At 41.7% G+C, this 15,183-nt stretch overlaps 1 protein-coding gene and 1 long non-coding RNA gene across 6 annotated transcripts in view; one reads left to right on the top strand and one right to left on the bottom strand.

Annotated features, from left to right (window-relative positions):
* The window catches only part of LOC121099960, a 34,270-nt gene extending 20,001 nt beyond the window's left edge, over positions 1 to 14,269 (bottom strand). The window contains exon 1 of the long non-coding RNA XR_005831685.1: positions 14,139 to 14,269. This is a non-coding gene — a long non-coding RNA (uncharacterized LOC121099960). The remainder of the gene's footprint in view (positions 1 to 14,138) is intronic.
* PIK3IP1 (phosphoinositide-3-kinase interacting protein 1) overlaps positions 13,988 to 15,183 on the top strand; it is a 49,379-nt gene continuing 48,183 nt past the window's right edge. For 2 of the 5 annotated variants that reach the window (XM_008710593.2, XM_040619757.1), the window contains exon 1: positions 13,988 to 14,230. In XM_008710593.2, coding sequence (XP_008708815.1) covers positions 14,146 to 14,230 — 85 coding nt within the window. In that variant the 5' untranslated portion in view covers positions 13,988 to 14,145. The remainder of the gene's footprint in view (positions 14,231 to 15,183) is intronic. The other 3 variants (XM_040619755.1, XM_040619758.1, XM_040619756.1) reach the window with 3 other exon arrangements.

The following is a 15,183-nucleotide window of genomic DNA, read 5'->3' as shown; positions in this document are numbered from 1 at the left end:
ATGACCAACTCAATTATGGGTCCATGTGGTCACGATACTCACGGTCTTCAGGTGCTGCGTGCTCCAACCCTGCTCTTCTGACCTTAGCTGGCACTGGGCTACCTTCCCTGCCCCTTATACAGAAAGATGCACTTCCCTGAACTGTTTTCAGCAAGCTGCTCCCTTCCTCCTCAGACCTGCCTGGACTGGCTAGGGCACTCCAAAACATGTTCTACTTTCCTTTGGCAGAACCTGGCTCTGGCTCCACTTCTTTGCCACCAGAGGCCCGTGTATGCAACTACCCCGGAGAGACCAGCAGGGGGAGCCAGGAAAATGCAGATTCTTCAGCTAGACAAAAGGGGTCAAGGATAAGAGCTACTTCTCCAGAGGTTCAGGTAGTTTTCTCCTCATTTAAGATACATGGAACCAAGTGCACTGTTAAAACAGCTGATTGTGAGGTTCAGGTGAGTGGAAAGCCAAAGGGAATTAATCCATTCAGTCATCAACAACTATTTATTAAGCACCTACTACATGCCAGACTAGGCACTACATAGAGAGTAATTAAAGACGAAGACTGCTGAGGTCCCTAACCTCATACGTTAAAGTTAGTGAACTAGGAGGGAGAACAGGTAAGCAGAGGTCTAGGCGCTTGGATCAAAGCGAAGATGCATGACAGGTTCATAGAACTCTGGGAGTGGGAGAGACAAAAGAACAGAGTGTGAGGCCGGAAAACTCCTGTGATTCTACCAATGCAAAAAACTGCCAGAGAAAGAATGTCAGGCCCAATAAAACTGCTAAAAGCAATCTAAATGAGAGCACACAGCCCAGTATCTAAGGGAAATAGCTTCAACAACGAGTAGAAACTGAAAACCTGGTCAATATACTGATTCTGTTTCAAAATAATCCAATGGGGATAAGGAATAAATGGGAGTAGAGATAAAACAAGATTGGCCACATGCTGATGATCCCACAAGCTGGGTGGCAGGTACCTGCTAATTCATTATATCATTCTCTCTACTTTTGCATATCTTTGAAATTTTCCATAGGAAAAGTTCATATATATCAACAACTTGATTGATAACCACTGCAGATAAGTTTCACAGCAGACACCCTATTTGTTATGGCAGAAAACTGAGCATCTCGGCTCATCCAAAATTCCTAAAGAGTTCAGGGCACACCAAGGCTGTGGACATTTTCTCTCCTGTCCCCCTTCTCTCATAGATGTGTTGCCAGAGCCCATGATCTTGGTCCTTCACAGAATGGTACAATGAATGCAAGTTATTCACTGAGGCTCCTTACCTGTGTTATTTACCAAAGTGGGGAAGAAGAAACTTAAAACCTCCCTTAAGGAAAATACTGAGAAGTAAATTCTATCTCCTGTTGCCCAATAAGGAAGGAGTGTGTGGTAATGATGATGAGAAGGGAATCAGCGGGAGTTGGGGATTAATTCTGTTCCCAGTAGCACTGTAAGGTCACTGGGCAACCTCGAACAAATCCCATAATCTCTGGAAGCTCCTCCATTCTAAAGACGGGGACATATTATATATGGAAACAGCACTTGTAAATGCTCGTTTTGGCAGCATGAGGAAAGTTCAAAAGACAGGTTCTCTCCCATGCGTCTCATCAGTATGACATCTCAGGAATGGTTATTTACAAATAAGCATACAGCAGATTGTAAGGTTGGTGACACTCTTGATCTCTGGAGATCTCTGGTTCAAGAAGAGGTTTTCTTAGCAGGCCATCTACCCCAGAAACTCAACTCACAACTGGCAGGAAGTACTGGGTCTGAGCTGAGACAGATGGGAGTAGTCTGCGTTTCTATGAGGATGACCTAAAAACAGCAGCCAGCATTCTCTGATATCGAGGGGGTGAGTCTCGATAGCTAATGAGTCTGGGTCCAGAAGAAACAGTGCCGACAAGGCTATCTAGAAAAGTTAAAAGCAACCCAGGAAACAGGGTGAAATAAGAGCTTAACAAAAATAGCACAGCACAGCAAGGCAATAAAACAAACACTTCATAATTATTTTAAATGACAAGGATACTGATTATACAAATGATCCACACAGAAGTACATGTTCCAAAAAAAGGGAAAAGGGAAATACAAAATACTGATCACGATACACAAATGTATTCAGAAGCATGCTTGCAATAATAAAAGTAGAGAATTCACAAAGCTACAGTAATCAAAACAACATGGTACTAGCATGAGGGTAATAAATATATATATCAATGGAATAGAATTGAGAGTCCAGAAATAAATTCATACATCTATGGACAATTGGTTTTCCACAAGGTACCAAGACCATTCAATGGGAAAAAGATAGTCTTTCAACAAATGGTTCTGGGACAGCTGGATAGACATATGCAAAATATGACACCAAAAGTACAAGCAACCAAAGAAAAAAACAAACTAGATTTCACCAAAATAAAAAACTTTCACGTGTCAAAGGACTATCAAGAAAGTGAAAGCAGGGGTGCCTGGCTGGCTCAGTTGATGGATGGAGCTTGGGGCTCTTGATCTTGGGGTTATGAGTTCGGGTCCCACGTTGGGTGTAGAGATTACATAAAAATAAAATCTTTTTTTAAAAAGGGGGGGCGTTGGGGCGCCTGGGTGACACAGTCGTTAAGCATCTGCCTTCAGCTCAGGGCGTGATCCCAGCGTTCTGGGATCGAGCCCCACATCAGGCTCCTCCGCTAGGAGCCTGCTTCTTCCTCTCCCACTCCCCCTGCTTGTGTTCCCTCTCTCGCTGGCTATCTCTCTCTGTCAAATAAATAAAAAAATCTTTAAAAAATTAAAAAAATTAAAAATAAAAATAAAAAGGGGGGGTGGGTCACCTTGGCGGCTCAGTCAGTTAAGCATCTGCCTTTGGCTCAGGTCATGATCCCATGATCCTGGGATCGAGCCCCACAGTCTGCTTCTCCCTCTGCCCCTCCCCCTGCTTGTGCTCTCTCTCAAATAAATAAATGAATAAATCAATAAATCAATCAATAAATAAATAAATCGTTACAAATCTTTATAAAAAATTTTTAAGTGAGAACATAACCCACAGATTGGGAGAAAATACCTCATATGTTTGATAAAAATCTATCCAGAATATATAGAGAACTCTTACAACTCAACAACAAAGAAGACAAACAACCCAATTTAAAAATGGGCAAATGACTGTAATAAACATTTCTTCAAAGAAGACAAATGGCCAGCAAACACATGGAAAGACGCTCAACATCTTATTATTAGTTATTAGGAAAATGCAAATCAAAATCACAATAAGATACCACTTTACCCCACTAGGATGACAATAATAAAATAACAGGGGGTGAGTGGGAACAACAAGTGTTAGCAAGGATATGGAGAAATTTTAACACTCCCACATTGCTGGTGAGAATGTAAAGGTGCAGTCACTGTGGACTGGCAGTTTCTCAAAAAGTTAAACATAGAATTAATTACTCAGCAATTCCACTCCTGGGTATATACCCCAAAGCACTTAAAACAAGTATGTGGAACAAGAACCTGTACATGAATGTCCATAACAGCATTATTCATAATAGCCAAACGTGGAAAAAACCACAACTGATGAATGGATAAACAAAATGTGGTGTACCCATATGAGGGGATATTATTTAGCTATAGAAAGGAATGAAATACTGATACATGTTGCAACACAGATGAATCTCAAAAACATTACTCTTAGTAAAAGAAGCCAGACACAAAAGGTCCAATGTAATATGATTCCATTGATAACAAATGTCCAGAATAGGCAAATCCCTAGAGACAGAAAGTACATCAAGGGTTGGGGAGAGGAGAGGATGGGGAGTGATTGCTAACAGACAGGTTTCTTTTTGGAGTGATTAAAATGTTCTGGAATTAAGATGATGATGATGGTTGCACGACCTTGTTAATGTACTAAAAACTGCTCAATTGTAGTTGTAAATTGAATTTTATAGTATGTGAATTATAGCTGAATTTTAATAAGTAGAGCATTCATAAAACATTCAGTATTATGTTGTTAAATTTTCTTAAGTTCGTTACATTTTTTTTAAATGAAGCATGTCAGGATTCTCTCTCTCTCTTTTTTTTTTTTTAAAGATTTTACTTATTTCTTTGTGTGACAGAGAGTGAGCATGAGAAGAGGGAGGGTCAGAGGGAACAGCAGACTCCCTGTTGAGCAGGGAGCCCAATGTAGGACTTGATCCTGGGACTCTAGGATCTTAAGCTGAGCTGAAGGCAGTCGCTTAACCAACTAAGCCACCCAGGTGCCCAAGTTCATTACATTTTTAAAAAAAGATTTTTTTTATTTATTTGAGAGAGAGAGAATGAGCGGGGGGTGGGGGTAGGAGCTGAGGGACAGGGAGAGGAAGAGGGAGAAACAGATTCCCCGCTGAGCGCGGGGCCCAATGTGTGGCTTGATCCCAGGACCCTGAGATCACGACCTTAGCTGAAAGCAGACACTTAACTGACTGAGCCACCCAGGTGCCTCTAAATGTGTTTTAAATGTGTCTTTGGTCTTAATGATGCAGGGACATACTGAAATTTGAAGGCTTGCGTCCCTCTCTCTTTGCAACTCATTTGTCATCATCATTTCCCATCTCATCCCTGATCCACAACTGCATCCCAAACCCCTAGCCAGAACACAAACCGCCAAGGTCTTTCATTCTTCAGCACCTGTGCTCATGCTACTCCTTCTGTCTGGACACTCATGCTCTAGGACTACCTCCTCCAATCCTATCTTGTCTTTCAATACCTAACACAAATGTCACTGGTGCCTTGATGCTCCTCCAAATTTGCTCTACCCCAACTCAGGAAATGTACTTTCTCTGTACCTCTCTCTGTATGTTCCTTTACAGTGACATTTCTTATACTCTATTGTAATGGTTTAGTGCCATGTTGGTCCCTTTTACTCCTGCTTCCCTCTTCACTTCAGACAAGGACCCTAAGGAGGCACAACTTTCCTATTCCTTCTCTACCCCCAGTGTAGTGCTTAGAACAGAGTAGGAAGAGAAGAAACCAACAATGACTGAACACCTAATAAGTGCAGAGTATATAACAATTAATCTTCACAACCATCTTGTAAAGTATATATTACCATCCCCATGGCACCACCCCCGTCTACAGATGAGTAGACAGGTTCAGAAAGGTTGAGTACGTTTCCCAAGATGATTCCATTTGTTAAGTGATGCAGTAGAGGGGTTGAGATCAGAACTGGACTTCTGTGCAAATCTAGGGTTCTCCCTATCAGTACAGTGGGGCAGTTTTTAGCACAGGCTATATCCTGGCTCTTCCACTTACTATCATTTGCTTTAGGCAAATTACTTAACCTCTCTAAGATCGTTTCTTCATTTACAAAATGAGGATAATAATTGTGCCTGCACATAGGGTTTTTATGAAGAATAGATGAGATGGTATATATATACAAATACTTATGAGGCATCTGGGTGGCTCAGGCAGTTAAGCATCTGCCTTCAGGTCAGGTCATGATCCCAGGGTTCTGTGATTGAGCCCCGCATTGCATCAGGCCCCCTGCTCAGTGGGGAGTCTGCTTCTCCCTCTTCCTCTGCCCCTCCCCCCGCTCATGCTCTCTCTCTGGCTCACTCTCTCTGTCAAGTAAATAAATAAAATTTTAATAAAAAACACTTAGAACAGTATCTGGCACATACTAAGTGCTCAATAAATTTTAGTTATGCTTTTATTACTGTCCCATGTTGAGCTACTGTTTGGTAAATACTGGATGACTGGATAAAATGTACATCATTTTAGGCAGAGATTGCTGGATTATCCAACTCACTGGCAAGTGAGGACTACAGTCTCTTAGGAATCCAGAGAGGAGGGACGCCTGGGTGGCTCAGGCAGTTGGGTGTCCACCTTTGGCTCAGGTCGTGATCCTGGGGTCCTGGGATCAAGTCCCACATCGGGCCCTCTGCTCAGTGGGGAGCCTGCTTCTCCCTCTCACTCTTCCTCTGTGCTTTTCCTTTCTCTCTCTCTCAAATATATAGATAGAATCTTAAAAAAAAAAAACAAAACCCAGAGATGAGATATTAAAGCTCTAATAAATAAAAATACTAACGTGATAACACTTTGACCTTTTTAAGACTCTTTGAGCTGACAATGACTATAAAAAAGAGTAAACCAAATATTTTCAACTCCATTTCCAGATAATTTGGACTTGCTTAAACTATCCAGCATAACAGGAGCAAAATCAGAGGTTCAGCTAGGTTCTAGCTTCTGATCCTAGATGGTGGCAGTAACAACAACAACAACAACAACAACAACAACAACAACATTAATAATAATAGCAGAAGTTCTTAATATGTGAGGTACTCTTCTAAATGCTTTACATATATTAACAATTTAATGTTTATTGGAGCAGATTTCCCTACTATATCCAAAAGAGCAGACGCTCAGAGCAAAAAGCATGTTACTGGCCTGATGGCAGAGCTACTCTAGGGTCGGGAGGCTTTCTCATAAATCTCATGACTTATGAAGGTGACAAAAGGTTAGGCCACTCTGTTGGAGAGGACAAGATCCTAGAAAGTAGAAATGTTCCACCACTGCCTTGGTATCAACAGCCTGGCTGCAACTGGGCAGAATTTCTATTTTTAATGTGAGGATAATAAGGAAGTTGCTGCCAATACTTGCATAAAACTCAAGACACTTAGCAGTGATGGCTGACTTCCAACTGAGCCATTAAGGTAAATGTAAAAGAAAGCTCCAGGTAGAAATATCATTAGGAACTCAGAGAACACACTGAGTGTTTGAAACTGGTACTTAACCTTCTATTATTGAACTCAGGGTCTTGCCATGCTGGGGCCAATCTGAGTCCACTTACGACACTCTCTTGTGCCTATAATACCGCTCATTTCTGTTATATGGGCTTCGCAGAGGTAATTAGGGCAGCGATCTCTTATGGCTGGACCACAGAGTACTAAGATGTTGATTTCTCCTGTCCCTGCATTTCCTTCCAGCCACAATCGTTCATTCTATGATCTTGTTTGGGATTCCTTTTTTCTTTTTTCCATTTCACTCTAAGAGAGTCTGAAGTATATATAACATATATTAGTATTTATTACCTGACATACAAATCCTTTAAAGGATCTCTCTTTAGAGGATATAGGATGGAGCCAACCATGAGAAAAGATAGATGAAGAAAGTTTCGAAGAGAGTAGTTCACGTGACAGTGCAAAATGATAGACACCCAGGAGGGAATGAGATAGATGATAAAAGGAAAAGCAGTGCCTGACACAGAAGATACTCAAGAGCTGTGTGGGGACTGAGAGAATAAATAGTAACAGGAGAATGAAATACCAGGATTCTAAAGGTGGAACAGATGTATTTTCCCAGCTACCTTGTTATTCCCAGACCCAGCATATATTTAATAGATAAACATCTGATTTACATATTGTTTATGTAAATACAAACACTAACTACAACCCTGAATGATAAATTAAAAGTAATTCATGGCAAACACCACAGTCCAGGGCTTGGCACACCTGAAATACACAGATGAATTTTTTTTTTTTTTTTTTTTTTACATTTTGAAGACAGAGCAAAGATTAGGACAAGAGTGTTACCTTCCTAAAGTTAACCCATAGAGCCTATGCCACATGACTGCCTAGACTAGGCCTAGTATTCAGCCAAGGTCAATCGCTCCAACTCCAGACTCAGGACTTTGCTTTCCTGCTCCCTCTCCCTGATAGCTTAGAACTCCGGGGCTCCATCTCTGAGCAACTCTGTTTATTGCAAATGCTCTTGATAAGCAATGAAGTCTGGATATGAGGTTTGGTTTCTCACTTCCACTTTGAGACCCATTTCCCACCCACCAGCTCCTGCCTTCATGGAGTTCACACACTCTCATTATGCTCTTGAGTTCTAAGGCTAGATCCAGAGTTCCTTTGTGCCTTCTTCCCAGCCTACTTTTGTTCTGGTACCTCCTTAGTTCATTCCCACTCACCTGCGTCTTATTCTGAGTTTTCTCTCCATTAGCCCCATATCAAACTGCTTGCTGGGCATTTTTTTTTTTAAAGATTTTTATTTATTTATTGGACAGAGAGAGACAGCCAGCGAGAGAGGGAACACAAGCAGGGGGAGCGGGACAGGAAGAAGCAGGCTCCTAGCAGAAGAGCCTGATGTGGGGCTCGATCCCAGAGCACCAGGATCACGCCCTGAGCCAAAGGCAGGTGCTTAACGACTGCGCCACCCAGGCGCCCCATGCTGGGCATTTCTACATGCGTATGTCAAATCCAAAACCACTGAGGACAAATCCATTATTTATCCCCGATCAGCTCCCCTTCTCAACCTTCCTGGCATGGCTATGGGTCAATTTGAATGGATGCACAACCACTCAGAATCTACCTGCCAGTAGGCCAAATCAGTGTATTGGGTCCAATGTCAGCCTTGCCCATAATCCTTCCAGCCACTTCCAGTCCGACTCAGCTAAACTTCTTTACGCAGTTGTCCATTCTCACATTCTCCCTTCATCATCTCCTTTTCCTTCCATTATCCGTACATTTAGCTGCCCCAAACTACCCCGCCAACCAAAATTCCTCCTGACAAAGTCACTACTGGCTTTCTTGTTGCTAAAACCAATGGATTCTTTTCAGCTTTTATCTTAAGTGACCCTCTAGTAGCATTTAACAATGTTGACCACTCCCTCCTTCGTGCAACACTCTTTCTTTAGCTTCTCTAACACCACACTCTCCTGATTGCAATCTACCATTTTTGCTTTTTCTCAGCCTCTCCCAAACCTGCTTTTCCTCTAGTTCTTTATCTCAACGAATGGCACCACCATCTCCTAAGCTTCCAAACCAGAAACCAATTTCCTTGGCTTCTCCTACTTGCTCCTGACGTCCGTCAGTCATGGAGTCTTACTTATTCTTCTTCCTGGTTTGCCTCTCTTTGGCCTCATTACCTATATTTGTAGAGCATTTACTATGTGCCAGACAGGAGTGTTCTAAGTGCTTTAATCCTCACAGCAAGCCTCTAAGGTAAATTTTATTATCATCTCCAATTTTCAGATTAGGAAGAAACCTAGGATGGTTAAGTAACTTCCATAAGGTCACATAGCTATTAAGCAGCAGAGCGAGATTCAAAGCCAGGTGGCCTGACTTAATTCTGGGTCCAAGTCCACTACATTTACCTATATTAGTCCAATGGCCTCCTTGCTGGTCTTCCAGCTTTTTGTCTTGGCTTCTTCTAATCCCCTACCCTGCAGCCTGAGTGATCTTGCTAAAACATGTCACTCTCTTGCTTAAAACTTTTACTAACTCCTCACTGCCTTCAGGATAAAGTCTACACTCAGGAACCTCAATAACCTGGTCAGCAAGTATTCACCTCTTTGGCTGCATGTTTTTTGGCCTTATTTTAATCGCCACCCTGAATGCCCCACTGGCATAGTGATAGCCTACATTTCCAGGCTTCTGTACATTGTCTGACCTGCCGAGAACACTAACTCCTTTCTCATTCAGATTTTACTTTTTCTGATAAGCCTTTCGTAACCTCCTAAAACTAGGCCATAAGCCCTCCTGTGCATTCCCACAACCCCCTGTACTAATCTCCACTGTAGCATTTATTTCACTGTTGTTTTGCCTACTAGTATCTGCCCTATCACAAAATTATGAGCTTCTTGAGAACAAGGACCTTGTAGAGTTCACTGTTGTATCCTCGGTACTCAGATTAGTGCCTGCCTGGTATGCAGTGGATCACTGCATTAATAAGCCTTTATTGTCTGTATCACACCCTTTAACACCTGCTTATAAATGCCGTAGAATATTTTCATTTTCATATGTGTTAGCCTGATCTTTATAACCAGATTCTAAGTTTCTGGAAGACAGCAAATATTCTCAGTACTTCGAAGTTAGAGATTACTGACACAAAGACTGATGTAGTATTTATTCAGGGCTGAATGAACATCAGCAATCCAATGGTGTAGGTACTATTTTTATCTCTCTCAACCTCCATTTGAGGAAACTGAGTCAGAGAATTTAGTAGCTTCCCTAAAATGACATAGCTAGTAAGTGACAGAGCTGGGATTTGAATTCTGACACTGGTACCTGTACTCTTAACCACGGTAAGAACAGGCTGAGGAAACTGAGAATTACAGATGCTAAGTAATTTACCCAAGACCATACTGTAGTGCTGAGACTGGAACCCAGGTCTTTCCAAAGCCTAAACTTTTAGTTATTTGGCATACTGCTTCTCTTGCTTTAAATGTCAGCACTAAATCTCATACTGGGTGTTGATAAATTTTAAAAGCTGCAGCTCTGGTTTACTGAGATTGAAGAATATTACATTCCTTTCCAAAAGAGGCATCATTGTAGCTTATTGGGTTAATTTACCTTAAATATCCACAACCTAGTCTTCGAAGTCATTTAAGTTTATATAGTCTCTAGTGTTATCCCTACAACACCGAAGACTGTGTTTTCCTCAATGTGAAAACCCATATTTTCTAAGACTGGACTCTAAGTAAAAATCTACTCTCATTCACAAATTTACTCTTCCCTTTATTTCTCAAAACCAGTTATGTGATATTCCCAAGTTCTCTGCTTTTGCGGCTCCTCAGTTCCTCGGCGTAGAAAGTCTTGTTTCTGAAAGTAACCTATGATCCACAAGCCCTCTTGGCTGTTTTATTGTTTACCCTTAAAAATTACTATTCTCTGAAGGCTTATTAGACTGTCTTTATGTGGTACTCTGCTTTTCCTCTTTATCTCAAACATTTATTGAACACTTAACTGTGTCTCAAAATGCAAATAACCTAACTCATTGAAGGCCCTACTTTCAACGAAAACGGCCTTGGGGTTTAGATATTGGAATATTATTTCCTTAACCAATTTCATAAAGTCATCCTCTGCTCAGTTTGCAATTATACACCCAAATATCTTTCAGCAAAATCTCAGTAGCTACTTCTACAGCACATTATACGAAGAGAATAGCTGGAGCCAACTCATTAGATCTTACTCCAAAGATTTTTACCAACACGTTAGCCCTCTTTTGCTGACAAAAAAAGATTCCTAAGTCTTTTAACAGCTTTATGTTAAAAAGCTGTTATTAGAGCTCTTCCTTTTTAGAGCTCTTCCACTAACATTCCCTGTTATCCAAATGAACTGCTCATCTTTCTTGGGAAACGCTCTGGAGGTTATTTCCTGAGTTAACAGTATGGCTTTGTCTCTCTGGATCAGTAATGATTTAATATAAAACTGAGAGTCAAACATCCCTGAAATATTTTTAGTAAAACATGAGTATTATATTTCACAACGTTGTCTTCAGGGATAATACAATCCAAAATGAGTCTATGAGTGGTGCTGTATCATAATATTATTGCAGTAATATTTCCAGAAGAAATATGGAATTTGGAGTAACCTATAGGCCGTGAAATATGGCCATAGTGCACCAATACATGAAGCAAAGTTCAAAACGAGATCATAAGAAAAAGACCAAAACATCATCAACGATGATGAAAGGCACATCTCTGAACTAAATCCGATATCCCTGAGGAAGGAAGGTACTGAACTTATTATAATAGAATACGCCTTTGAAGGACTGAGAAACAAGCCTGTCGCTCTAGAAAAAAATCAAATCACGCAGATAAATGTCTTACAGGCGAGAAAAAGCAGAGATGACTAAGCTGAAAAAAAAAAATCTCCTCTAGCCTGTCTTATATCTTTTCTAGGTAGTGCTGTTTCTGATACGACACGTGGCACAAAATATGGTTTCTCTGTATATCAAGGTAAGTTACAGAAGATAGCAGTTTTCTGAATAGAAAACTTAGATAACAGCAACAGGTAACGAAGTTTGGGATTCTGAGGAAGAAATACCGGCACCCCTACATAGGCACAGTAGATAATCTGAAAATGGTACAAGTGCTGGCCTGTGTATAGTCTGTATCTATTATAATCAGAGGGGAAAGTATTATAATCTGGCAGAAGTAGCCCTTCAGAGTCTGAGGAGCATTTCATCAGATAATAACCGAATACTCACTGCATACAAAGGCAATAGATTAATGCTGAGGAATCAATCCAAAAGAACTCCCTGCTACTCTGAAATTAAAAACTGCATTCTCGGGGCGCCTGGGTGGCGCAGTCGTTAAGCGTCTGCCTTTGGCTCAGGGCGTGATCCCGGCGTTCCAGGATCAAGCCCCGCATCAGGCTCGATCCCGGTGTTCCAGGATCAAGCCCCGCATCAGGCTCCTCCGCTGGGAGCCTGCTTCTTCCTCTCCCACTCCTCCTGCTTGTGTTCCCTTTCTCGCTGTCTGTCTCTGTCAAATAAATAAATAAAATCTTTAAAAAAAAACAATAAAAAAACCTGCATTTTCATTTTCTCAAGTCTATGTATTTTATGTAATGAAACAAAATGTACATCATATTTCTCTTGCAGTGGTGTAAGAGTATTTAGGGTCCTCAAGGAAAATTGTGCAAAGAACGCTTCCCCTTCAGCCTTCTGCCTATAGAAATACCCTACTGATTCTCTGCAAATAATGTAAGATTTCTTTAGCAAATGAAATACACCCCGTTACTCTCTCCCTGACCATTTCACTTTGTTTTTCATAACACTTAAGACCACCTGACACTTTACATATTTATCATTTATCTTTCCCAACTAGAATATAAGCTCCAAAAGGGCAGAGATTTCAAGTATTTTGTTCACAGATACATTCTCAGTATCTGGAACTGTATCTACTATGTGGTAAGTTCTCAAAAAAATTGTAAAATTAATAAAAGTGTTTTAAAAAGACCCCTAAATACTATATCAGAATTATTAAATTATAAAATTTTGGTATATCTGCATATATGTATATGTGAGTAAATTTACGGATTCTGTGTAATATCCAGCATATGCCAAGCCAGGAGTCAGAGGATCAGAAGCTTGTGTGGGGAGACAGAAGCATGATTGCAAAAACAAAGCAATACGTCTTATTAAATGGACTGAAGGAATCAAAGACAGTCAGCAAACTTCTGTAAAAGTAAACTAAATGTATCTCTGTCCTTTCCATGTCTGAAATCTGACTGTAGTAAATGCAAATTCACTTCAGATTGGTTGGATTGACATTAGCTTTCTTCCTTGATAAAGCTTTTGAAACTTAGTGAAGTTTTTTTTCTTCTCCCTAAATTACTGCCTAAAGATACAAGCCCTCAGATCGAAAGTTTCCTATTTCTATTTTGAGATTTGCCTGAGTCACAAGGTAGTCTTGGAGAATCACTGCGCTCTCTCCCTCCATTTACTGAGGCTGCCTGGGAACTCAAACTGTCAGCCAAACAGGAAGAGGACCCTTCTGCCTAACTCCAAAAGGCCTAAGTCATACGAATGTGGTGAGGTTTAATGATGGATATAAATCACTGTGAATGGATTTCCCACAGGGTGGAGGAAAAATAGCAAACATTTGACTTAACTTCCTCTATATGAATTCACGGCTGGTAGAAAGGGTAGATTATTAAATATAGCTGAGCAAATGTCCCAATGTTAGCATAACATGTGTTTTCAACTAAAGAGATCCCTTCTGTATTCCTACTATATATGACACCCCCAAAACCCAAATATAAACAAAGTAAAGTGACTGATCCGATCCTGGCAAAGTTATACTGTTAAAAAAAAAAAAGTCAGTGTTCATAAAAATGTAAAAACCACAAAGGCCCTTTTCCTTTTTCAGGAATGGATGTAAAGTGTTCCTTCCACCTGGATACTCTTATTTGAGCCCCCTATGTGGTCTTGAGCTCCTCCTGCTTGTATAGTTAGCATGTCCTAAGTTGTTCTGCCTTTGTGACTATAATTTCAAACCTTCCTCCCCACAATGATGCTTCTTGACAGAGTTACTCTTTCTGTACTCACACAAAGGGAAACAGAAGAGATGAAAAGCCCTGGGGATGCAGTCAGTTTAGGTCTCAAACTGATCCTCTGCTAAGCACAACCTGAACTTCCCTGCCTCTCTCTTCTCTGGGCGGAGCTCCTCTCTTGGCTTAGTGATCTTGCATGGCATAGGAGGCTTAGGACCCAGGGGGCGCCTTTCAGCTGAAAAAACACCTCGCTGCAGCAAGCTAGCTGGGAAGCTCCCAGTTCTAAAGAGAGGCTGTTTACCAGAAGAGCATAACAAGGGCAGGTCTGACTGCAAGGCTGGGGACTGGGAGGCAGAACCCACGCCAAGGGGACCCCGGTTGGATACTGGTTGGTCAATCACCTGCAAGATGAAGGAGGTGAGGATGCTCTTAGCCTGGGTGCAAACATTCCTCATCAGCAACATGCTCCCAGCAGAAGCCTATGGATCTGGAGGTGAGATTACAATCTTTCCTTCCTGCAGCAACTTAATGAAGTAGAAAGGGTAAAGCTCTCTATTTCCCAAGCGTGGCCAGGCTCGACAGGAAGATCATTGGAAATGAAGCTTTTAGCTGGTTTCTCTTGTCCCATGAAAGCTGCTGCTGCTGCTGCTTCTTTTTTTCCCCCTTTCTTCTTCTTCTTTCTCCTTTCCCTGTCAGGGGCTTGCAGCTCCATATTTGCCATTAAGAACAAAGGCAAGTAGCCACTTTCTCTGTTCTTTTCCTTGCCTGTGGCTCATGAGTGGATGGAATTTGGGGTTCATCTCCCCTACTCCCTAAGCGCTGTTCTTTTCAGGGGCTTTGCATGGTGTGGTTAGGGCACAGGCCCTCCTTCCCCAAGCTTTCCTCCTAAGGGGAATGGGAGTTCGGAGTTACATCCAAACAGCGATGAGGCAGGTTCCCTCCGTTTGAGGCTCTCTTTTGCCTGACTGAATCAAAGCTTTTGTAGAATCCTCTTGGGAGGGAGTGTTGCCAGTGCAAGTGTGGCCATATCCGTGAAAGGAATATCCCAGTTTATGTAAGATGAAATTACAACACAGGGATGAATTTTAGGTCTGGTCGCCCACCGACCCAAAACTTTCAACATCTCCAAAAAGGTACTCGAACCCAGGCTTCCCCGACACACTCCTCCAAAGTGGCCACAAGTTCCAGAGTAACAACCCCTTGCACTTGTGCAGAGCTTTCCAGCTTAAAAAAAGAAAAGCAAAGCTAACATTCTCTGAGCGCTGAGGGCCGGGCACCAGAGAAGGGCTTTAGACGCGCTTTCTTTCTCTTCCTTCTCTTTCCGGCCTCACAACAACCTTTCAAGGCAGCAGGGGTTTTCCACGTGAGGTCAGGGAGGTCCAGCCGGGCTCAGGGTCGCCCAGGCGGGGTGGGCCCGGCTCCCCTGCCGGCCACTCAGTGTGTGTG

This window comes from Ursus maritimus, unplaced genomic scaffold (genome assembly GCF_017311325.1).
Source record: "Ursus maritimus isolate PB19 unplaced genomic scaffold, ASM1731132v1 scaffold_33, whole genome shotgun sequence".
NCBI classification, from domain to species: domain Eukaryota; kingdom Metazoa; phylum Chordata; class Mammalia; order Carnivora; family Ursidae; genus Ursus; species Ursus maritimus.
The sequence above is the reverse complement of the archived record's forward strand: the minus strand, read 5'-3'. Positions and strand labels throughout refer to the sequence as shown.